General features: G+C 41.9%; 1 protein-coding gene across 4 annotated transcripts in view; it reads left to right on the top strand.

The window, feature by feature from the left end:
- Positions 1-25,877, top strand: part of ets1 (v-ets avian erythroblastosis virus E26 oncogene homolog 1) — a 108,803-nt gene that overhangs the window by 20,439 nt on the left and 62,487 nt on the right. The window contains exon 1 of one of the 4 annotated variants that reach the window (XM_063038171.1): positions 20,169-20,790. The exons of 1 other annotated variant lie outside the window; for it this stretch is intronic. In XM_063038171.1, coding sequence (XP_062894241.1) covers positions 20,733-20,790 — 58 coding nt within the window. In that variant the 5' untranslated portion in view covers positions 20,169-20,732. Of the gene's footprint in view, positions 1-20,168; positions 20,791-22,354; positions 22,904-25,877 lie in introns of those variants that run through there. 2 more of the 4 variants (XM_063038170.1, XM_063038169.1) reach the window with 2 other exon arrangements.

Below are 25,877 nucleotides of genomic sequence, written 5' to 3'. Positions count from 1 at the left end.
CTGATATCTATTCAAGATTCACGATTCGAGATTATTTAATGTCATTTCCAGTGAGAACAAGGAGAACAAAATAATTGCTGCTCCGTATCTGATGCAGCATATAAAATGTACACTAAGATAAAGAACACAATAAATGTAAATACATAAGATATGCAAAGATTGATTAAACGTACATAAAGTGATGCTAGCTTAAGGAGTGCCTGTACATAAAGTGATTCTGACAGGAAACAATAAGGTGAATATCTATTAATAGTAGACTATGTTCTTCTTCAAGTTGTACCAAAGTGTATATTATAGCTGATTTATATCCCTGCAGAGATATGATGACTCATTATGGGTGAGGGATCTAGTGCAGAAGTTTCTTGGTTTGCTTGGGTCCAAGGTATTGTTGCCCATTGATGGGAAATCTATTTTGAAACCAATCATTGACTTGCTGACAGGATATGTATTCATCAGTCTTCAGTAGCAACAGCTGAAGACTGAGGTTTAGTGGCACAGACATTATCCAAAGGGTGTCTAACTTTGGTTAAGTATTGATTGCCTCATTCGCTAATGACTTGGCTTATACCTACATATTGAATAGTGTTTCATCTTAAATGTAAGTGAAATAATTCTATATAATACATTTAGATGATAAATATTGGGGTTAATCTCTGAGCCTTGGGACAGAGACATCAAAACCATTAAAAATATATCATTGACCACCAATGAAAAACAGCAGAGGTACAGACTGCAGTAGATTAAGTGGCATTTTCTTGAAATTGATGGGTTTGTCCTCAGCAGGCCAGACATGATCAGTTGATTAAAATTAAAAAGTTATTTCTTTTTAAGAATTGTCAATTAAAAGGCAACATTGATAATGTGTATTATGCAAAAATGGACAAGTATGTTTGCATTTCAGTGCACATAAAGAAAGCTGTGAACATAACGTCAAATTATTTTGACCATCAGAGAATAGAATTTCATTCTCTACAACACCTCATCACCAGTAATACAATTTCCTGCGACAAACTCATAAATAAGTTGGCCAGTTTTGTCAACCAGTACCAAATTTTTTACCATTCTGAAAGGTAATGAGGGAATTATACTTGCCAGTCTGTGAACCAGATATCCCAATTTACTTTACCGTTTATATCCTTCACAACTCCTCTTTCTGACATACATTTGTTTGACACCCAGACTTCTCCACTCCTGCTCCTCCCAGATTCAGTGTTGATACACCTACATGCGTAAAGAAATCTTATATGCATGTCTCTAACATTGAATGTTTTATGTATGTCTCTAATGTACATTTCCCTAATGCTGAATCTATATCTATTCATCTGAAAGCTTGTTAATTATGAATATAACCAAGATTTAAAGACTGAAGCTAATGTACATTTTAACATCCTCTGTGGCCCCAGGAAATCCCAAAGCTCTTCACAGCCAATTACTTACTTTTAAACCACTCTACTGTAACGTAGGCGTAGTCACCAGCCAGTTAGCTAGCCCAAGGCAATGTCCCACACATAGCAATGGGACAAGTGGCCAGTTAATCAATTTTTGTGATGCTAGATGAGAGATGAAAGTATCATACTCTACCTCAGAGAATGGCACAGTATCATTTGTATCCACCAGGGAGAGTAGATAGAACCTCATTTATGGTCTCATCCAGAATTCATCTCTGTGTTTCTGTGACTGATATTACTCCAGGTATAATCAAAGCTTAAAGTTCAAAACACCACAATGATAAAACTTTCTCTCCTTCACATAAATACTGCAGCCAAAGCCAGTACCAGGTGAGCGGGGGATGGGGGAGGGTTGGGGGTGTGATGAATGTACTTTATATAAACAGAGATATCCTCTCAAAACATCTACTCACTCTTCTTTGGATTAATACCATCCTCAGACTGTTTGCTATTTTCAATGTCACTATTTGTCAGGCTATCTATACATCACATCTGCTCGATATGTACTATTGGTTTGAGGGTTTTTCCCCACAAATCTTTCTTAAAAACTGTTCTCATGGGTTTCAAACCAAGGCCTAGCTGTTGTGGTTAATCTAAAAAGTCATACAGAAATTGCAGATATTTTAAAAAATTATTAGAGACGGTGGGTTTTCAGAACTGTCCTATAATTTTCTGGATTGGCTATGCAATGGCCCAGGACTACAAGTGAGACCCAGCAGAATGTGCAAAAAAGACTAGTTCTACGCTTCTTAACAATTTCACTCAGAGAAACCACAGTATGGCTGGTACGGGGAATGGAAAATGTCACGTAAGAGCAATCAAGAGATAGTTTTTTTTGAGGTTAGAACTAAATGCATTGCTGAGGAAAGTATCTTTACTACATCTATAATTCAGGCCTGCATATTGAAGAAAATATTCACTATTTTTAAAAAAAATCTAATTAAAGAAACAATTTTGTTATACCACCACTTCTGTTGGGCATTTCATTAAGTCTGACCTGTCTATAACTTCCTACTGCAAGATTGAGATGATGCACTGCAGTGGATGTTGTAAGTTAGTCATAGAAAAGTTACAGCACAGAAACAAGCCTTTTGGCCCATCTAGGCCATGTTGAACCATTTAAGCTGCTATTTCCATTGACCTGTACCCAGACCATAGCCCTCCATACCCCCCCCATCCACGTACCTATCCAAACTTCTCTTCAACATTGAAATCCAGCTTGCATTGTGCACTCTCACAACCCTCTGAGTGAAGAAATTTCCCCTCATGTTCCCTTAAACATCTCACTTTTCACCCTTAACCAATGACCCCCTAGTTGTAGTTCCATCCAACCTCAGTGGAAAAAACCTGCTTGCACTTACCCTAACTATACCTCTCATAATTTTGTATACCTCTATCAAATCTCCCCTCAGTCTTCTATGTTCTAAGGAATATGGTCCTAACCTATTAAATATTTCCATATAGCCCAACATTGTTGTAAATTTTCTCGGTTCTCCTTCAGCCTTATTTAAATCTTTCCTGTAGGCAGGTGACAAAAACTGCACACAATACTCCAAATTAGGCCTCACCAACATCTTATACAACTTCAACATAACATCCCATCTCCTGTACTCAATACTTTGATTCATGAAGGCCAATGTGTCAAAAGCTTTCTTTACAGCCCTATCTACTTGTGAGGCCACTTTCAATGAACTATGGATCTGTATTCCCAGATCCCTTTTGTTCTAGCACACTCCTCTGTGCACTACTGCTCATTGTGTAAGACCTACCCTGACTGGTCCTGTCGAAGTGCAAAACCTTGCACTTGCCTGCATTAAATTCCATCTGCCTTTTTTCAGCTCATTTTTCCAGCTTGTCCAGATCCAGCTGCGGTCCATGATAGCCTTCCTTACTCTCCACTACACCCCCAATCTTGGTGTCATCCGTATGTATAATTATTGCCATGTTAGTTTGTAATTGTTGTTAAGAATTATAATCCTTATTTCACTGAATCTGTATCAAAATATTGAAGGATTCAAATGATATGCCCATTTTCAGAACATTCTCAGAACATGAACAACATACGTACTATATTTCTGTGTATTTTGCATTTATTGGTATACTGATGACACTTACCATTTTGTTATTGATGCTGTTGCAATAAATTGTTTTTTTTTTCAGTATCAATGCCAGGCAGATATTCAAATTTAGTTTATTATTGCTTTATGTTCTTCCATGCATATCTTAATTAGGTGAACTAAAACCATACATGCAAGTTTTTGGATCAAAGGAATATGTTCTGTTTTAATCTCTTTAATTCCTGAGGCATATTATATTTAGATATCAATGGTCAGATTTGCTGGTGCTGTACCTTGATCTGATGTTGACAACTCAGTCCATCTATACTCTGACCCCTGGTCCAGCTATGAAAGGGTCTGAAAGTTCAGTGAAGAGATGCCATTACTCAAATACCCTGCAAACTTTTAGTTGTGGCACCAGGCTGTCCCCATAAAATCTATAAATGACTTTTTCAAAACTTCAGAAACAATTATAAAAGATAATTAAAATGGAGATAAATGAATATTATTTCTTTAAGCAACACACACAAAAAATGCTGGTGAATGCAGCGGGCCAGGCAGCATCTACAGGAAGAAGTACAGTAGACGTTTCAGGCTAGGACCCTTCGTCAGGACTAACTGAAAGAAGAGCTAGTAAGAGATTTGAAAGTGGGAGGGGGAGATCTGAAATAATAGGAGAAGACAGGAGGGGGAAGGATGGAGCCAAGAGCTGGAAAATTGATTGGCAAAAGGGATACGAGGCTGGAGAAGGGAGAGGATCATGGGATGGGAGGCCTAGAGAGAAAGAAAATGGGGGGCGGGGGGAAGCCCAAAGGATGGGCAAGGAGGTATAGTGAGAGGGACAGAGGGAGAAAAAAGAGAGGAAAAAAAGTGAAAAGAACAAATAAATAAATAAACAAACAAACAAACAAACAAACAAACAAATAAATAAGGGATGGGGGTATGAAGGGGAGGTGGGGCATTAGCGGAAGTTAGAGATGTTAATGTTCATGCCATCAGGTTGGAGGCTACCCAGACGGAATATAAGGTGTTGCTCCTCCAACCTGAGTGTTGTTTCATCTTGACAGTAGAGGAGGCCGTGGATAGACATGTCAGAATGGGAATGGGACGTGGAATTAAAATGTGTGGCCTCTGGGAGATCCTGCTTTCTCTGGCGGACAGAGCGTAGGTGTTCAGCAAAATGGTCTCCCAGCCTGTGTCAGGTCTCGCCAATATATAGAAGGCCTTATCGGGAACACCGGACGCAGTATATCACCCCAGCCGACTCACGGGTGAAGTGTCGCCTCACCTGGAAGAACTGTCTGGGGCCCTGAATGGTGGTGAGGGACGAAGTGTTAAGGGCATGTGTAGCACTTGTTCCGCTTACAAGGGTAGGTGCCGGGAGGGAGATCGGTGGGAAGGGATGGGGAGGACGAATGGACAAGGGAGTCACATAGGGAGCGATCCCTATGGAAAGCAGAAAGGGGGGGGGAGGGAAAGATGTGCTTAGTGATGGGATCCCGTTGGAGGTGGCGGAAGTTACAGAGAATTATATGTTGAACCTGGAGGCTGGTGGGGTGGTAGGTGAGGACAAGGGGAACCCTATTCCTAGTGGGGTGGCGGGAGGATGGAGTGAGAGCAGATGTGCGTGAAATGGGGGAGGTGCGTTTGAGAGCAGAGTTGATAGTGGAGGAAGGGAAGCTCCTTTCTCTAAAAAAGGAGGACATCTCCTTTGTCCTGGAGTGAAAAGCCTCATCCTGAGAGCAGATGCGGTGGAGACGGAGGAATTGCGAGAAGGGGATGGCATTTTTGTAAGAGACAGGATCGGAAGAGGAATAGTCCAGGTAGCTGTGAGAGTCCGTAGGCTTATAGTAGACATCAGTAGATAATCTTCTCCAGCTTATCTACTGATGTCTACTGTAAGCCTATCTTTAATAAGATATCTTAAAATTCAGCCAAAATTATATAGAAACTCAAGTAAATAATAACTTAGACAAACTGACCATTTCCATTTGCTTCCTAATCCTTGCCCAGTCTTGGAACTTGAATTAGGCATGTTGCAAGACTGGGCTGTCCTGATTAGTGATATGAATCAATAAGTAAGTCCGCATCAGCCTTGTTTAAGAACACATACTCAGATTTCCAGGATTCACCATTGTTTAAATTGCAAAGCAGAGGTCCTGCTTGGAATCATCAGTAGTAGCTAGCAAGATCTAACCCAATACTTTTCCCTGCCTTGTGTCATTCTCCCTTGGTTCCCCTGCCTTCTGCTATGAGTGCAGCTACACGATATTTGAATAATACTTTAGCCATGGAGAAAGAACTATTAATACTATCAGACAAAATTGGGTTAGCAAGGATTGAATGATAAACAATTTTGTGATAATGAAGCTAAGTGAGCAGGAGGTGATTTCAAAAGCAAGATTATCTCTGATGTGCCATGACAGCAGAAAGGCAAGCAATTGGAGGACAATATGAGTTTAGAGAGAGGACTGGGGAGACATTTAGTACTGAAGATTAGATAAACGGGGGGAAATGGTAGATACTGATTACTCATTGTCTTGATTAAGGAGCTTAAGGTAAAGGAACACCTAGTTCAAAGTTCAAAGTACATTTGTTATCAAAGTATGTATACTTCATACAGCCTTGAGATTCACCTCCTTACCGACAGCCACAAAACAAAGAAACCCAGCAGAATCAATTAAAACTAAATAAGACCTTCTAACACCCAATGTGCAGAGAAAAAAAAAGAAATTGTGCAAACAACAGAAGTAAGAAAATAGTGTCCAGAACTGCAGTTTATGAAAGTGAGTCCACAGACGATTCAAAAGTCCGTTAGTGGCAGGCCACAGCTTCAGTTCAGTGCAGAGATGAGTAAACCTTGCGGAGCAGCAAACTGAACCAGCCTGTCACTTGTCTCCGGCCCTGACACCCTGATCCTTTCAATCAGGCCCAGCGCTTTAATCATCCAAACCTCGGGTATTTCCTCACTTTTCAGCCCAGGCTGCACCTCAATTCTGCCTTGCCTCAGTTCCGCTGCATCAAATTGCATCCAAGTCTGCTCCAGCAAAGGCCATACATTGGCTCGTTCCTTGCTCTCCAGCCTGGATCCAGCTGCCTCGATTTGGCCTGTACCTTCGAGACTTTAGTTCACACTGCAAAAATGCCAGGTAATACAGGTGGTTCAAAAGCTCAATTCTGACAGGGTGGTAATCGGATGGTTGCAGTGATCATTTACCAGAGCAAGTGTGATTAATTAATAAATATTTAGTCATTTTCTTTGTTCTATTTGCCACCATACATAGCTGCTGAGCTTCACCTGTGCCATTTTAAATCAGAAGGAGGCAGTGATCATAATATGATAGAATTCACCCATCAGTTTGAGAGGGAGAAGCTAAAATCAGATGCGTTAGTATTACAGTGGAGTACAGTATAGGAAGCTATAGAGGCAAGAAAGAGGAGCTGGCCAAAGTTGATTGGAAGGGAACACTAGCAGGGATGATGGTAGAGCAGCAATGGCTGGAGTTTCTGGGAGTAATTCTGAAGTCACAGGAAAGATCATCATTATCATGATATGCCGTGCCGTATGATGTTGGCGATCTTGGTCTATGGTCAATGGCCATGATTATTCTACAGAAATAGTTTGCCATTGCCTCCTTCAGAGATTGCTTGCCTGGTGTCAGTGGTCACACAACCAGGACTTGTGATATGCACCAGTTGCTCACTAGACCATCTACCACCTGCCCGCATGGCTTCATGTGACCCTGATCAGGGGGCTAAGAAGGTGCTACACCTTGCCCAAGGGTGTATGTATGATGCAGGATCGATGCATCACAATAAAGAAGTATTCTAAAGGGAGGATGCCACCGTGGCAGACAAAGGAAGTCAAAGACACCATAAAAGCAGGAAAGAGGGCATAAAATATGGGAAAAATTAGTAGGAAGCTAAAGGATTAGGAAGCTTTTGGAAAAACCAACCAATGGCAACTAAGAAAGCAATAAGGAGGGAAAAATGAAGTATGAAGGTATGCAAGCCAATAATATAAAAGAGTCTTTTCAGATATGTAAAGAGTGAAAAAGAGGCAAGAGTGGATATTGGACCATTGGAAAATGACTCTGGAGACTTAGAAATGGGGGCAAAGGAATGGTAGACAAATTTAATAAATATTTTGCATCAGACTTCACTCTGGAATATACCAGCTGTATGCCAAAAATTCGAGAGTGTTGGGGACAGAAGTGAGTGTAGTTGCTATAACTAAGGAGAAGAGAAGCTGAAAGGTCTGGATTTTATTTAATTATTTATTGAGATACAGTGCAGAATAGGCCCTTCAGGCCCTTTGAGCCATGTTGTCCAGCAACCCTTGATTTAATCCTAACGTAATCATGGGAAAATTTACAATGACCAATTAACATACTAACCAGTATGTCTTTGGACTGTGGGAGGAAACTGGAGCACCTGGAGGAAACCTATGTGATCACAGGGAGAATGTACAAATTCCTTACAGACAGTGGTGGGATTTGAATCTGGGTCACTGGTACTGTACACCGTTGTGTTAACCACTATGCCAACGTGCTGCCCCGTATCTATGAAGGTAGATGAGTCACCTGGACTAGATGGACTACACCTCAGGGTTCTGAACGAAGTAGCTGAAGAGATTGCAGAGGCATTAGTAATGATTTTTCAATAATCACTATATTCTGGCATGGTTCTGGAGGTCAGGGCAATTGGAAATGTCACTCCACTCTTTAAGAAGGGAAGGAAGCAAAAGACAGGAAATTATAGGTCAGTTTGCCTGACTTCGGTAGTTGGTAAGATGTTGGAGTCCATTAGTAAGGATGAAATTTCAGGGTAATTGTAGGCACATGATAAAATAGAGCAAGGTGACCATGGTTTCCTTAAGGCGAAATCTTGCATGATAAATTTGTTGGAATTCTTTGATGAAATAACAGGCAAGATAGACAAAGGAGAATCAATGGATGTTTACTTGGATTTTCAGAAAGCCTTTGACAGGGTGCTGCACATGAGGTTGCTAAACAAGATAAAGGCCCATGGTATTATAAAAAAGATAATAGTATGGATATAAGATTGGCTGATTGGCAGGAAGCAAGTAGTGAGAATAAAGAGTGTCTTTTCTGGTTGGCCTCCGCTGACTAGTAGTGTTCTGCAAGGGTCAGTGTTTGGACTGCTTCTTTTCACGTTATATGTCAATGATTTGCATGACAGAATTCATGGCTTTGTGGCTAAGTTTACAGATGATACAAAGATAAGTGGAGGGGTAGGTTGTGTTGAGGAAGCAGGGATTGTGTTAAAGGACTTAGACAGATTAGGAAACTAGGCAAAGAATTGACAGATGGAATACCATGTCAGGAAGTGTACAGTCATGCATTTTTGTAGAAGGAATAAAGGCATAGACTATTTTCTAAATTGGGAGAAAATTCAAAATATCAGAGGTGCAAAGGGACTTGGGCATCTTGGTGCAGGATTTTAAAGGTTAACTTGCAATTTGAGTCGTTGGTAAGGAAGGCAAATGCAACGTTAACATTCATGTCAAGGGGACTAGAGTGTGAAAATGCTGAAGCTTTATAAGGCATTGTTCAGACTGCACTTAGAGTATGTGAGCACTTTTAGGGTCCCTATCGAAGAAAGGATGTGCTGGCATTGGAAGGGGGTCCAGAGAAAGTTCATGAGAATGATTACCAGAATGAAATGGTTAATGTAGAAGATTGTTTGATAGCTCTGGGCCTGTCCTCACTGGAGTTCAGAAGGAAAAGCGGGGATTTCATTGAAACCTATTGAAACTCCTAAAATGGTGGGGCCTAGGACCAGAGGGTACTGCCTCAGAATAGAAGGATGTCCCTTTAAAACAGAGATGAGAAGGAATTTCTTCAGCCAGAGGGTAGTGAATTTGTGGAATTTATTGCCACAGACAGCTGTGGAGGCCAAGTGAATGGGTATATTTAAAGTGGAGGTTGATATGCTCTTTATTCATAAGAGCATCAAAGGTTATAGGGGGAAGGCATGAAAATGGGGTTGAGAGGGAAATTAAATCAGCCATGATGGAATGGTGGAGCAAACTCAATGGACTAACTGGCTTAGTTCTGTTCCTGTGCATGATGGTCTTATTTTAAGGCGTCGAAGTCTGTGAGTTCTTCGTAGTTAGTTGTGAAAGCAGAATGCAGTGTTTATGAGGATGATTACTGTGGAGAAAGTAAGTCAAGGCTATCTTTGCTTTCCACTGTTTCTGGGGAAGCTTATCAGTTTTGGAGTACTTTATACACTGCCTCGCCTCATCAATGAATAAAAATGAGATGCAAACTTGAATGATCATGGATATCAGAAAGTTTCTTCAGATATGGTTTGACTGTTCTTATTGGCCTTTGTTGAGGTGAGTGTGGTGAGCTGTCTTCTTGAACTGCTGCTACCATTCTGGTGAAATTACGTTTTTGAGGAGGGTGCTCCGGGATTTAGGCCGAGCCAACTAACGGAGTTAGTCATTGCAGGAGACCCAGCCTCTGAAGTGCCTTTGAGCACATGTGGATAATGCAGTTAACACAGACATCCCACCTCTCCCAGAAGTTCCGGGAGTCTCCCGCATATCGATAGTGGCTCCCTGATGCCCGGAAATTATGTACAATATCCCGGAAATAGATTTTTTTGAGCGGGAGAGGGAGAGGGAGAGCGAGCATCCTGATTGGTCTCTCTTCGTGCTAAAGTAGTCCCCAACCACTGGGCCACGAGGAAACAATATGATTTGGCGATATGAGTCAGCGGCACCTTTCCTCATTCCCTGTCATCCACTGTTGAATTTGAACGCACGCGAGGTCATTACCCGCGCGTCATCCATGTCAGCGCGGGAGGAGATCAACTCCTCGAGCTTGCAGATGACGGTGGGCTGAAAAGTGTGTTTGACATAATATCTCTGCCGGCAGTCTGGATCGAAGTCAAGGCTAAATATCCTGAGATAGCCATGTAACCTCTGAAAACGCTGCTTACATTTCCAACATCATATCGCTGCGAAGCGGAGTTTTCTGCAATGAATGCAACGAAAACTAAATTGCGGAATAGACTGGACATAAGGAACCCCCTTCAAGTATCGCTGTCTCCCATCACCCCTCGATGGCACCGTCTTGTTGCAGGGAAACAAGCCCAGGGCTCGCACTGATTCAGCGATGTTGGTGTGTTGCAATGATTTTATATGTTCATACGGGGAAAATATGCGCTGTGTGTTTAATATCCAAACGTTACTTAAAATGTTATGATGCTATTGACTTATCATCTATATTCCGGTCGTGATTAACACCCTCCCCCCTACCCCCAGCCCCCCCCCGCCCCCCACGGTCGGCCGGTCCGCAAGAATGTTGTCAATATTAAATTGGTCTGCAGTGCAAAAAATGTTGGGGACCCCTGCTAAGTAGACCTATCAGTTTTCTGTGGGCCGGCTTTACAGTCGACCTCAAAAATAGTGATAATGCTGCTCGCTGCACTGTTTGCAACAGTGACTTTTCTATTGTCCATGGTGGGTTAAAATGTAAAAGACATGTTGAGGTGAGTTTAACAGGTGTCATTCGTTTATTAGCATAGCTAACGTTAGTTAAACTAGCCGGCTGGCTGCTAAGGAGCTACGCTATTGATGTCCTACGTGATGAGGCCAAACTCTCTGTAGACTTGCTTAAGGTTGTAATAGAATAAACATGATAATATAATATAAGTAACATATTTTAATGTCATATTTTCTGCATATACCCAACTTGGTTTACAGATTAGACAAAATCACTAAACAAAGTATTACATACACCCTTGGAGGTCGACGGGGTAGTGGGGGAGGGATATGGGGTTGCAGGGGGTGGGGGTGCTACCTCCCTGAAATGGTGCTGATACCTCCCTGAAATGAGTTTTTGCAGGGTGGGATGTCTGTTAACATGTTGTTCAGTGGTGACTCCAGCATGTTTATTGTGAGAGATTTGATAATGATAATGCTATTGAAGTTCAAGGTTAGGTCATTAGACTCTATTTTTGGAGGCATCATTGCCTGGCACTTGCATGGCAACAATTCTGTTTGTCACTTATCAGGCCAGGCCTCAGTGCTCTAAAGGACTTGCTCTCTTCTTTAGAGCTAGAGAAACTGGAGGTGATCGGTGCACAATGAGAACCAGTGAGAGTAACAGTTTTATTGAGGACAAGGGCTTCAAAATTGGAGGCCAAGGTGCATTTAAACTGGTCAGTAATGAGCAAAATATGTGATGGAGGGCAAGGGAGTAGATAAACAACAAATCTTGGAAGAACAAAAAATGTGTGAATCAGGAGAGTCTGAAGGAAATGGCTTTGAAGGGGAAGGGAAATGTAAGTGCAAAGGGACACAAGAAGATGATCAGAGACAGCACCATCAGTGATTGAGATGACAGTAGTAATGGGACAAAGTCAAATGGAGATGTGAAATGGCGATCATTAAGATAGCTTAGGGAGTTTGCATCGTGAAAGATTAAAAACAGAAAAGAGAAAACATAAAACAAGATCAACTGAAATGGAGATTGAGCAACTCATCCTGACTGAATTCAAATGATCTCTGATCATGCTACAGTTTGAAGATCAACATTGATTTTCCCAAATAAAGTAAAATTAACACTGAACTGCTGACTGTTCCTTGTTAAAAGGTACATGAGCGCTCTTACATTTACTATTATCTTCTTAAATTCTTTGAATTTCCTGTTAGATATGTATCAGAACATTCATTATTAAACACAGTAAGACATCGGGTATACATCGGGCGTAGTTAAGGCAGAGGTTGATAGATTCTTGATAAGCCAGGGCGTGAAAGATTACTGGGAGAAGCCCGGAGAATGGGGTTGAGAGGGAAATTGATCAGTCATGATCAAATGGCGGAGAAGACTTGATGGACCGAATGGCCTACTTCTGTTCCTATGCCTTACGGTCTTATGTGTCCAGGTTGGAGACACAAGAAACTGCCGATGCTGAATATAGAGTAGTGCATAAAACAAACTGGTAGAAGAACTCAGTGAACTGAGCAGTATTTTTGAGGGAAAGGAACAGCAAGGCTTTGGGTCAAGACACATCCTTCTTGACCAATGAGTCCTTACAGCAGTTTATTTTGCCATGTGTGCATACTTTTGAACTCAACATTGATCCTTTGTCATTTATTCACTTAATCTGAGATGACATCCAATAACTGGCCTGTATCTTTAGACATGTGAAGGACAACTAATTTGTTATATCAGATAATGGCAACAGATCATCAATGTGTTCATGTGCCAACAATAAAAAAAAACATTTACACAGTGTCTTTCATGGAGCAAAAAAGCAGTAGCATTTTGAAAGAAAGTTTGATACCAAGCCACATAAGAAATCATTTGAGCAGTTATGCAATAGATTTTTAAAAAATAGCTTTAGAGACAGAGAGCTGCAAAGAGGGAATTCTAGAACTTAGGACCAGAACTTGGCAGCTGCTGACATGGCCCCAAATAATGGAAAATTAAGTTGAGGAATGAATCAGAGGGCGGAGTCAGAAGAGCAAGGGATTTCTTGGAAAACTGTAGTGCTGACAGAGATAGTAGAATAGCAGCTGATGCTATAAAGGTATTGAAAAACCAGAGTGAGAATTGCAAAAGTGGTGTATTACTGAAGCAGTAGACAGGGCTATTATGTAGGCAAGTTCTGGAGTGAGTCAGCAGTTGGCTGATGCCAAGTTTATGAAGAACAGAAGATCCCAAGTTTATGAGGAACAGGACAACAGAGGACAGTTAAGATTGCATTACAATGTAAAAGTGCGTCAAATTGGTAATCTCTATGTCAGTACACAGGACAAAACCTCAGCAAAGACCATTATTTCCATTTTTGCAGTCTCATTGTTACACATATGATAACGTTAACTTGATCAAGTCCATGTTTCTTACCCAAACCTTTTCCAACATTAGTGGTAGAAAACCTGTCTTCTATTGGAACTTCCTATTTTGTTGGGAATTCAGTGTCAAGGAGCTAGAATCACTTCCAGAGTGAGCGATGATAAGGAAAGAGCAGCCAGATACATGTATAATATCAAGCAGGGAAAGAGGAGGGCAAAATATCAGTGAGAGAAATACATGGTCCGATGATTAAGGGATTGGAAGGGGAAATGAAGTTAGAATCTCTGAGTGAGAGTTTTTTGGTGGGGGAATTATTAGCTGGTATTGGGGAAGGTCCATACCAGCAGCAGTCTGGAGTGAGGTAAGGTAACAGAGTTATTTGAGGGGAGAGGGAAAGAGTATCAGTTTGTAAAAGAGGTAGAATGTGTGTGCGGAGGTGAGATTGGCTATTATGTTGAGGTGTAATAGTGGGTCAGACAGAAGTTCCAGCATGAATGGTTCCAGTTGGAATTGATGGAGAAAGTGAAAGATGTCACTGTTAAGTGAGAAATTTGAAAATGGGCAGAGCTGAAAACATAAAGAGCTGGATAGGGTAGAGTTACTCAGTAAACTTCAGTCAGAGTGAAACTAAGACAGAGTCAATTGGCCTAGGGAACAGAATGGAAGTGGAAGAATGTTGGAAAATGATTGTTGAGACAACATGTGTACAATCTGAATGGATCATGACAAACAAATTTTCTTTGGATTTTCACTTTGTGATAGTTAAAATAAGATGTAAAGTACATTACTTTAAAATGTTAAGTATTATCCAAGTCCATGAAGTGTGCTGACAAAATGAGTGTCTCCAACATTTGGAATTCCCCTTCATGTTTCTGCACTCCAGTGTTTTTTTTAATGCCAATTAAGATCAAGAGATTTTGTGCACATTACCAAATTAATGCATAAAGTCTCTGTTACTTGTCATTTTCAAATGAAAACTTTGTGATCATGAGTTGAAACCACGTTGATTGCTTTTTGAAACTGTCAGTTAGCTTCTGCTAACGTTGTGGTTACAGCTGAATGTGTTGTATCAATGCTGCCACCGTTTCATGCTTTCCAAACTGGCTGCTGTTGTTCTCTCTCATTGCTCAGCCCTGTCCATTGAGAGATTTAGGATTACATAATCTCCTCCCTGCTGCATGGCATTTCTTGGAATAAAACAAAACATTTTGGAACCATAAATGTTTTTGAGGCTTTGTCACTGTTGTGATGTAGAAAATTTACGAACAGCACTGGGATAATTAGTGACAGTATCTGCTTTGTTTTCATTGATATTGGTTTAGGGTTAACTGTTGGTCCAAACACTGAGACAAATCTCCAGAGATAGTATCTAGATATTTTGGTATCTTTAATACTGTTCTAGGCAGCCAGCTAAGGCTTTAGTTTAACTTCTCATGTAAAAGATCATATCCCAAGTAAATAGCTAAGCGAGTAAAAGATGACCTGATTTCCAAAAGGCATAAAGTTAAAGATGACACATTTCTTTAATATTTTAAGCAAGATTACTTTTTGATTTCCATCTTTTACAGTTTCAAAATAACAAAAAAATGAAAAGGGCCTGAAGCAAAAGTTTGGGCACCCTGCATGGTCAGTACTTACTAACATCCTCTTTGGCAAGTATCACAGCTTGTAAATGCTTTTTGTAGCCAGCTAAGAGTCTTTCAATTCTTGTTTGGGGGATTTTCACCCATTCTTCCTTGCAAAAGGCTTCTAGTTCTGTGAGATTCTTGGGTCGTCTTGCATGCACTGCTCTTTTGAGGTCTATCCACAGATTTTCGATGATGTTTAGGTCAGGGGACTGTGAGGGCCGTGGCAAAACCTTCAGCTTGCGCCTCTTGAGGTAGTCCATTGTGGACTTTTAGGTGTGTTTAGGATCATTATCCTGTTGTAGAAGCCATCCTCTTTTCATCTTCAGCTTTTTTTACAGATGGTGTGATGTTTGCTTCCAGAATTTGCTGATATTTAATTGAATTCATTCTTCCCTCTACCAGTGAGATATTCCCCGTGCCACTGGCTGCAACACAAGCTCAAAGCATGATCGATCCACCCTCGTGCTTAACAGTCGGAGAGGTGTTCTTTTCATGAAATTCTGCACCCTTTTTTCTCCAAACATACCTTTGCTCATTGCAGCCAAAAAGCTCTATTTTAACTTCATCATTCTACAGGACTTGTTTCCAAAATGCATCAGGCTTGTTTAAATGTTCCTTTGCAAACTTCTGATGCTGAATTTTGTGGTGAGGATGCAGGAAAGGTTTTCTTCTGTTGACTCTTGCATGAAGGTCATATTTGTGCAGGTGTCACTGCACAGTAGAACAGTGCACCACCACTCCAGTCTGCTAAATCTTCCTGAAGGTCTTTTGCAGTCAAACGGGGGTTTTGATTTGCCTTTCTAGCAATCCTACGAGCAGTTCTCTCAGAAAGTTTTTTTGGTCTTCCAGACCTCAACTTGACCTCCACTGTTCCTATTAACTGCTATTTCTTAATTACATTACAGACTGAGGAAACGGCTACCTGAAAACGCTTTGCTATCTTCTTATAGCCTTCTCCTGCATTGTGGGCATCATTTATTTTAATTTTTAGAGTGCTAGGCAGCTGTTTAGAGGAGCCCTTGGCTGCTGATTGTTGGGACAAAGTTTGAGGAGTCAGGATATTTATAGAGCTTTGAAATTTGCATCACCTGGCCTTTCCTAATGATGACTGTGAACAAGTCATAGCCCTAACAAGCTAATTAAGGTCTGAGACCTTGGTAAAAGTTATCTGAGAGCTCAAATCTCTTGGGGTGCCCAAACTTTTGCATGGTGCTCCTTTCCTTTTTTTCACTCTAAAATTGTGCAAAACAAAAATAATACTAATCTTGCTTAAAATGTTGAAAAGTATGTTTCATCTTGAACTTTATGACTTTTGGAGATCAGTTCATCTTCTACTCACTTAACTATTCACAGTAACAGAAATTTTGACCGGGGTGCCCAAACTTCCAAACTTTTGCATGCCACTGTGTGTGTATATATATATATATATATATATATATATATATATATATATATACAGTACTGTTCAAATGTCTTAGGCACATATAGGTAAAGTGCCTTAGACTTTTGAATAGTACTGTAGTAATTTTATGTAATGCACTGTACTGCTGCCACAAAAAGACAATTTAATTACATACTTGAGCGATGATAAACCTGATTCTGATATGGGTGTCTAATATGGACTGAGAGTGGGAAGGGGGGCAGGGAAAGGGGAATCATGGTTGGGAAAAGGGGAAGGGAGAGGGGAGGGATTGGAAGCACTAGAGAGACATTCTGTAATGATCAACAAACCAATTGTTTGGAATCAGATGACCCTGCCTGGCATTTCAGGGCTGGGTGTGTCTGCACCCACACCACACCCCCCCACTCCTTCTCTGCCACCTCTCCCATACCCCTCCCATGCACTTCCCGCTCACCATTCCCAACATCCGTTGTTCCTGCCAGATTTACAAATTCACTCTCCACTGCACATTGACAAATGCAGTACTCTGCAAAAGTCTTAGGCACCCGAGCTATATATATGTAGCTCTAGGACAAAACAAAATGCCCAGTGTGTCTTTTCCTGACTGATGTCCAGTAATTTCTGCTGGAAAGTATCTGTGAATTTTTGGGAATGGACTCTGCAGTTTGGAGATTAACCTGGTAGAACCTGGGAAAATGCTCTCAATGACTCAGTTTAGTCCTGCTGTCTCCAGGAAAGAAAGCAAGGCACTCCTGCTCAGCATTGCTGATTTTTACACTTCAATTGTCCCTATCAAATAAGATAACTTTCTTCATTTTCCATTTTCTAAGTAACACAGTTGCTGTCTTTGCAGTCAATTGTTAGACTATTGGTTAGTTTCACATCCTGTAAAGAGCTCACACTGAGCAAATATGGTATTGTAATCCACTCTTTTTAATACAGGGCCTTAGATGGATTAATGGGATCTTCCCGCAGGGACTGCAATTACAGGCTTGTTAAGTGCCTAGTTTAGGCAAGAAATTGGTAGAGTTTAAGTAGATGAGATGTGGGAAATTGTCACTTGCCTTAGCCCTCATCTGATAAACTTCCACCTACAAGTTCAATGCCTAGTGTACTAAACAGCAGGTGGTTAAGGTGTCAGTCTAGTGATCTGAAGGTCGCTAGTTCGAGCCTCAGCTGAGGCAGCGTGTTGTGTCCTTGAGCAAGGCACTTAACACACATTGCTCTGCGATGACACCAATGCCAAGCTGTATGGGTCCTAGTGCCCTTCCCTTGGACAACATCGGTAGCGTGGAGAGGGGAGACTTGCAGCATGGACAGCTGCCGGTCTTCCATATAACCTTGCCCAGGCCGCAGTCATCATCGAAAATCGATGGACAGCCGAAGAAACAGCAGGTAAACTTTATGGCTTTTAAAAGTACACAGATTCAACTTAATAACAATAACAATGTTTAACACGCAAATCCTACAAACGTTAGGGCATGTGACTAAAATCTTGATCAAGCATTTTAAAGGAGAATGTTTAAAATTCTAGAAAAGGACTTCTACAGCTTAGGCCTGTTTAGTTTAATTTATTAACAGAGAAGCAAGTAAATCAAAAGGACCAGTGTAAAGGTACACAGATTTATGATTGATTGCAGAGTTTGACAGTGGTGAGTTCATGGAAGGATAGAACAAAGGTGCATTCCGGTGCTGGAATCCAGTGTTGGTCTGTTCAAAGCAAATTATCAATCTGAACTTCAAAGTTATGATCATGTTTAACTGCTCATAGACTTCAGAGTCCATAGTCAGCAATAATTACCTGGTTTTAGACTAGTAAAGGATAAAAAGAACAGTGTACTTACTACACTGGTAAAATAAAACTATAAACAAGGGGAAGCTCAAGGAGATTGAGGTAATGGGCAGGCTCAGGAAATGATCAAAGAAACTAATGAAAAACTGAGCCTTACGTGTCATGAATTGATATAAAGACATCATCATTATCATTTTGTGCCGTGTTAGAGGTATGATGTGGGTGATCATAGTCTATGACCATGATTGTTTTTGGCAAATTTTTCTGCAGAAGTAGTTTGCCATTGTCTTCTTCTGGGCAGTGTCTTTACAAGACAAGTGACCCCAGCCATTATCAATACTCTTAAGAGATTGTCTGCCTGGTGTCAGTGGTCACATAACCAGGACTTGTGATATGCACCGGCTGCTCGTACGACCATCTACCATCTGCTCCCATGGCTTCCCATGACCCTGATCGGAGGGGGAGGGGGGCTAAGCTGGTGCTACACCTTGCCCAAGGGTGACTTGCAGGCCAGCAGAAGGAAGGGGCTCTTTACACCTCCTTCGGTAGAGACAAATCTCCACCCCACCACCCAACGTCAAACAGTTTGAAAGAGGACAGAGAAAATTTACAAGGATCTGGATACAGGGAAAGGCTGAATAGATTAGGATTTTATCCCAGAGAGTGTAGGGGACTGACGGGAGATCTGATAGAGGTATATCAAATTGTGAGGGATATAGACTGGGTAAATGCAAGCAGGCCTTTTGGGTGATGAGGACTGGAGGTCATGGGTTGAGGGTGAAAGGTGAAATTATTAAAGGGAACATGACAGAGACAGGTGTGTAAAAATGGCCCAAAGGATCATTGGGGACCCAAGTCACCCCAACCACAAACTGTTCCAGCTGCTACCATCTGGGAAACGGTACTGCAACATAAAAGCCAGGACCAACAGGCTCCAGGACAGCTTCTTCCACCAGGACATCAGACTGATTAATTCATGCTGATGCAATTGTATTTCTCCACTATATTGACTATCCTGTTGTACTTACTATTTATTACAAATTACTATAAATTGCACATTGCACATTTAGATGGAGACATAACATAAAGTTCTTTACTCATGTATGCGAAGGATGGAAGTAATACAGTCAATTCAATGAGGGGAAATTTCTTCACTTAGAGGGTGGTGAGAGTGTGGAACGAGCTGCCTGTGGAATTGGTGGATGCAGGTTTGATTTCAACATTTAAGAGGAATTTGGATAGGGACATGGATGGGAGGGGTATGGAGGGATATGGTTTCGGTGCAGGTGGATGGGACTAGGGGACTCAGCAGAGTAAATGTTTGGCACAGACTAGATGGGCTGATGGGTCTGCCTTACTTTTGTGCCATAGTATTCTATGACTCTATCCCTGGTGTATAACTGAGTGTGCTTCAACTATGCACTGCCCTGGTGCACTGAAAATGTACTGTCAAAAGTTGTAAGCATGGAAGGGAGTTGATTTATCAAACTTCTACAAATTACATTCCAGGAAGACATTACAGAGCCCAGGAATGTATTCCCTGAAATTTAGGCTAATGAAACGTTCGGTGTGGGTGTTGAACTTTGAATTAGGGCTGTCTGCATTGTCTCCTCCATTCTCTGTTGACTCTATACTAACATCTTCAGTGGAAATTTCACAAGGTTGTTCAGCCCGTTGTGGAGCTTGGGTGATGGGATTGTATTAGTATCTTTACACCAACTCCAACTTTTCATTTCCCTACTGAGGGACAGATCAGGAGTTGGAATCAGAGGGTGAAATCAGAGTAGGCATGCACAAAGACAAATTTGGGCTCTTGTTTGCAGAAGAATGCACAATACGATACTCCTCAAGAAGTTTAAGAACAGAGTGAGGCTGAGCATTTGAAGTTAAAGTGGGAGTGGTGTTGTAGGGAATAGCTGGCCGTTATTAAGTACTGATGGCAGGACGGTGAGCTTTCTTTTTAATGTTGTTCTTTCTGCCCAGCTGTGGCTTTAGAATAGTGGAGAGGTCCCAGACTGCAAATCAGTCATTTTTTCCCAATATTTCAGTGTAAACAAATGAGCCGCTAGGTCTGGGAGGTTATGGGAAGAGAGGAAACAGCGATTGTAATCTGTTAAAACGCACACACTTCCCCAGAAGAGACACAGAAAGAAAAAAAAGTCAGAAAAAAATGCGGTAACTAGCTTGGCGTCACATCCGCCTGATCCGCCACAGAAGGGGGGAGATTTAATTATCAGGCAAGTGCAGTGGGAGTCCTCACAGAGATCTTGACAGTAAAAAAAACTTTCGGAGATTGAGCCCGAGTTGCGACTGTAAGAGCAGTCCGTGGGCTGAGCTCGAGCTCAATGCAAGTCAAACCCAGTCAGCGTACTCACACATTGAGCGACGCCCTGAATCCGTGAGCGGCTCAGCCTCATCAGTGAGAATTCACCTCCGCAAAAGGATTTTGGAGAGAGAACAGGAGAAAGCGGCGCAATACCCAACTCCTTTCGCCGGCAGCACCCCCACCAAACTTTTCCAGTTTTGTGCTAAGTTGCTGAGCCTCGGCTCGCAGTGTGAGAAGAGGACGATGAAGGCAGCTGTCGAGCAGCCGGCTCTGACTATAATTAAGACGGAGAAGGCTGATGGTGAGTGGCTGCGTGAAACTCGCTCTGTCTCTGCGCGGTGGGTGTGCATTCGTGAACGGGACAGTCCGCAGGCTATCACCCGGGGTCGGCGGATTGTGATCGTGTCTTCCTTGGACTGCAAGGTCGAGCGCTGTTCGGCGCTTTAAATGTGGGTTTCGGCACCCCAGTGCATTCAGGGTTGATACTTTATTCTTAAATTGCATACTCCGCAACTTTTTACATAAAGATTGTATCGGTTCTGCCGCAGTTTTGTTGAGCTAATTTTGACATAGGTCTGTGACTCCGTGTCGGTCTGTGTCTTTGTATGCATGTACGTATATCTGTACCGTGTTTGTGTACACATCTGTCTGTCTATATGTGTATGTCGTGTATATGTCTCTGTGTTTGTTAGTTCATATGTGTGTCTGTGTATGTGGGGGTGATGTGCTTGAGAATTGTCGCGTCCTCAGACCCTCACTCTACCTGTTGGACCCGGAACCAGCACGTCTTCTGACTGAAGTGTCAGTGTGTTCTCCCCGAATCTCAAAGAGAAGTGAGAGGGCATTGTGCCCTGATCTGAACTCGAGGCTTTATCCTGTATTTAACATTTTCAGTTGGTTTATTATTGGAGTTTGGCAACCCGGCTTTCACGGGGCTCTGGTTTAGCTCCAAACTGCGCAGCGCATGTTTATTGCACTTATAGCTCTTAAAATCACGGAACCAGCTCTGGGCTCTGTTATACTTACAAGCCCGCACTTCACACGGACCACTTTGTTTTCTACATTAACCTCTTCCAGCCCCTTTTTGATTTATTCCTAAATGTGGGGGTTGGTTTATATTACGGCGATCACAATAGGAGGATGGGCGATGTGTTTCCGAGACCTTTGATGTAGGCGTGTCCCAGATTGGCAGCTGTTTGAAAAAGTCACGATGGACCAGTTTTAAGGATTAAATCCTCAGAATGTTATTGTAAAATTACAGCCCGCAATATTGTGTGTAAAAATCTTCAAAGAGCAGAAAGGATGCACTGAAGGAACCGGTTTGTGCAGACAGTTGTTTTCGTTATTTCAAAGGTAGTCAGTCAGTGCATGAATTCTGTATTTCTTCAGCACCTTGCTTTTTTTTTGCGCAGATTACAACATCTGCAGCCTCTCGTGTGTCAATGCTGAGTGATATTGTCATTTGAAGTCAAACTTAAAGGGATCTCGGAGAGAACAAATTCTTGCATTTAGGTGACGCCTAAAGCAAGAATTTAGGTGACAACTAAATGTGTTCTCCAAACTGTTGCTTGTACGAGAGCTGTAACAGTGAGTTGAAGCCGACTTCAGAGGAGCCATGGCGTTTCTCATTAGATAACGGGACTGAGATGCCGAGGGTGTGAACTACAGCTATGCTTCTGAAAAGATTGTGGTTACTGGGTCCGAGCTCAGGAACATTGCATTTATATCTAAATTGCTGTAGTTTTAGTTATCACGTGAAATTCTGTTTTTAAAAAAAAGATTTCCAGGAACTCCCTCCCCTATTTGGTTTATGGTCTGACCACCACTGGGTGGGAGTTAATGTGTTTGTTTAATTGTTCACAAACAGGCAGACAAATCTTGTTCTGACGTGTGCTGTCTTACAAAGCAACGACCTCATTTACTGAACTGGGCTCCTCAGTCTCAGATTTTAACTCCAAATACAGCCACAGAAAGGAAGGGTTTTAAATTCCAGCTTTGAGGCGCAGGGGCTATGGGTATTGATTAACAAAGGTTTAGGAGGAATTTGGCAGAGGGACGCGTATTTACTGTCTGAAGCAGCTCACTGCGGCATCGGGGCAGCTCAAGGCCACTGAATTGGACTTCTCGGTAATATTTCTGGCTGCCTTATTGCTGACATCACATCCGAATGAGGCTTTAAATATGCGCTCTAAAATAGTCTCATTAACATACAATAACGTTGGCTACTTCCCCAATCTGACTCCACCCTCAGCGAAAAGAACAGCGGAGAAAATGACTGGAGCCGGGATAGGGTGTGGGACTCCTCTGAACCCTGCTGCACTCGCCCTCCTATTTAATGCCTTCATCAAACTCAAACGGGGCTGGTGTTGCCGCTGAGGGAGTGTGGCAGAGTCTATTGGCCGGCGTTAGCGCGGGTATGTATACGCCTTTGGATGCCTGGAATAGACTGCAGCGATTGGGGCCCATTAGATTATACTGCAGAGACACATGGGACTGTGGATGCTTGAGTGTCGCTCCAAATCCCAGGAACTGCAGTCGGTTGTATCTCCATTTTGCTGCTCCACTGCAAAGTCCTTTCAAGCTATGCTCACTTTGAAGAGGTTTTCATGCTCTCTTCCACGGTATTTTGTGAGACCCTCTCTCACTACTTACTCCATTTGATTGTCCTTTTCCCGCCACAGATGCTGGCTGAGAAGCCGAGTTCCACGAGCATTTTGTGTGTGGTTCACACAGTGCCTAGACACTCAGAGAAACAGTGCACTTAAAACTTAGAACATTAATTCATAAAAGCTCTCAATTGGATGCAAAGGAAAGCATTGGACTGGTCTATTCTTCCTGTCCTGTCAATACTGGAATTGGCAGAGTGGACCAGACGGATCAGCAGGTCAGAAGTAGCCAGAGGAGTGGCATTTTATGGGAGTAATCCAAGAAAGTTCTGTTTAGCCATGGGAACATCATAGTCGACTACACTGGACAACATTTTTTTTTTGAAAGTGTTGCCTTCTCAGAATTTTTTTTTCTTTATGATAGACTGCTTGAAGCTGAACACAAACATAATTTAAGACTACTTGTGTCATGCAAGAATTTGGAGAAACAAGAAATTAATTTTTATTGAATATAATACATTTAATTGCATAACTGTGCCTATGCTTTGCTATAGTTCAACTGAGCTAAAAAAGTTTTGTTGATGATTTTTATTTGTACTCAAGGCTTCTTGCTTAAGTGTCTAACAATAATCAGCCAGCATTGATAAATTCCAGTTGCCCTGATACCATTTCTCCATGACTGCAATGTCCTGGTGAAACCTTTCACCATGCTCATCACTGACAGCGCCAAGATTTGCAGGGAAGAAGTCTAAATGGGAATGCAACAGATGTGAGGAACCAGGCTTTGTCTTGGTCACCAATTTTACACCCAAAGTAGAGCTCATAGGCTTTCTTAATGGTCATGCTCTGCCTCTGAGTATATGTTTAAGCATATACTCACTACAAATATAACAAAGTATCACAGCTGTTGCAACATTGTTGAGACATCTTGCTATTGCAAATACTCCTGAAAATGCAATTGCTTTATTATAATGAGAGCATGCGCATCAACATAATTACAAACCGATATGCATGTAAGTGCAAGGCCTAGAACAGTGTGTGCATGATGCTTTCATAATCTTCCTAAAACCTGCCCTGCCATGCAGCATCCACCCTGCCTAAGCATGCCTGGACAAGATAGAAAAGTTCTCAGCTTACACTGTGGGCAACATTTTAATTGACTTGAATTATGAATTGTAATACTGTAACAAATTTTGACAATTTCAGAAAATAGTGCAGATTGGGAAATTTCTTGGTGATTTGCATGATCAGCAGCCCAAAATGCATACAATACAGCCAAAAGTATTCAGGAAGCAAAATCTTTGTTGTCTAGTATTAATGGCACCATATGAATGTGAAGGGACTGGATAGAGAATAAGGATAAAACTCTAGCTGGATTTCTTCTCCTTTCCCATGTAAGGGTGCATGGGAACCAAGTCAGAGTGTCACAGAATTATACAGGATAAAACAGGTCCTTTAGTCTATCTCCTCCATGCCAACAAAGATGTATACTTGAGCTAGTCCCATTTGCCCAGATTTGACCAATATCCCTCTCGGCTTTTCCAATCCATTAATCTATTGGTCCAGGGCTGAGCCAGCTACAAATGACAGAGCAGAATGCAAACCCATTCTTTTGGGCTGCTGGGATGTTCAGTGACAATACTATAGCTGTTGCACAGTAAGGTTTCACAACTCAAAACCAAGTAAATGCAGTTTCACATGAGGCTAAAAAAAATAGATGCTGAAAGTCTGAAATAAAATAGTAAAGGTCAAAGCACTCAGCAGGCCAGTCAGCATCTACAGAAGGAGAAACAGGCTTTATAATAGAGTTTCTTGATGAAGTGACAGAAATGGTAATGAGGGAAATATGATTCATATGGTAGATATAGGCTTCCAATAGGTATTTGATAAGGCCACAAAGTTAGCTTGTTAATAAGGATGGAAAATTTTGGACTAAAAGAGCCTGGATAGAAAATTGGCAAAGTTTGGAACAACAGAGCGTGGGAAAGAAGCATTCCACAAGTTCCCCAATGATTTGTTGGAGAACCACTGCTTAATTTACAATACACTGATGATTTGGACAGGGGTGCTTAAGGATCATTTACAAACATGCAGAAGACACAAACTATCAGGCATAGCAAACTTTGAGGAAGGTAGTACTGGACTCTCAACACTGCCCTTTCCTTCCACCCATCAGTTGGAAAATAGCTGTCCAGCTCTATTGGGTCTGTAGACCATCAGGTCACGGTTCTTCACCCTTTCATCCAAGTACTGTTTGAATATGTTGAGGGTTTCTGCCTCTCCCACCCATTCAGTAAGTGAATTCCAGAACCCTGTACACCCTGGATGAACGATGTCTTTGCAGGGTGTGCTTGTGCCTCATTGTCATTATTGTCACCTGACACCATAAAACCTCATTAACAAGTCTGCTCTGGACCTGCATCTTCACACAGGGAGAGTCAAGGTCATCCTTGTTCTCAGCTTCCCGGCCTCAGGAGCAGCCCAGCTCCTGGCCGGAGAGATGTGTTATCCCGCACAGTTTGCTGCTCATTAGGGAAGTCAGTGGTGCCCACTCCACAAAGTCAAACTTCATCTGTTTCTTCATCTCCACAGGAGGAGGGCAGACAGGCATTTGCTGCCATTGCACCCATGACCTCACAGAGACCTCCAGTAACCTCCTACTGGAGTGCCTCGTTGCGACTCTGAGTGTCCCTCGAGCATTTCTCTTGCAAGTGATGTAACCTCTTGGGATCCCTGTCAGTAAACCTGGAATCATTGATGCTACCACCATCAAGTTAACACA

This window comes from Mobula hypostoma, chromosome X2, assembly GCF_963921235.1.
Source record: "Mobula hypostoma chromosome X2, sMobHyp1.1, whole genome shotgun sequence".
In the NCBI taxonomy this organism is placed as follows: Eukaryota; Metazoa; Chordata; class Chondrichthyes; order Myliobatiformes; family Myliobatidae; genus Mobula; species Mobula hypostoma.
This window is presented reverse-complemented; position numbering and strand designations above follow the sequence as displayed.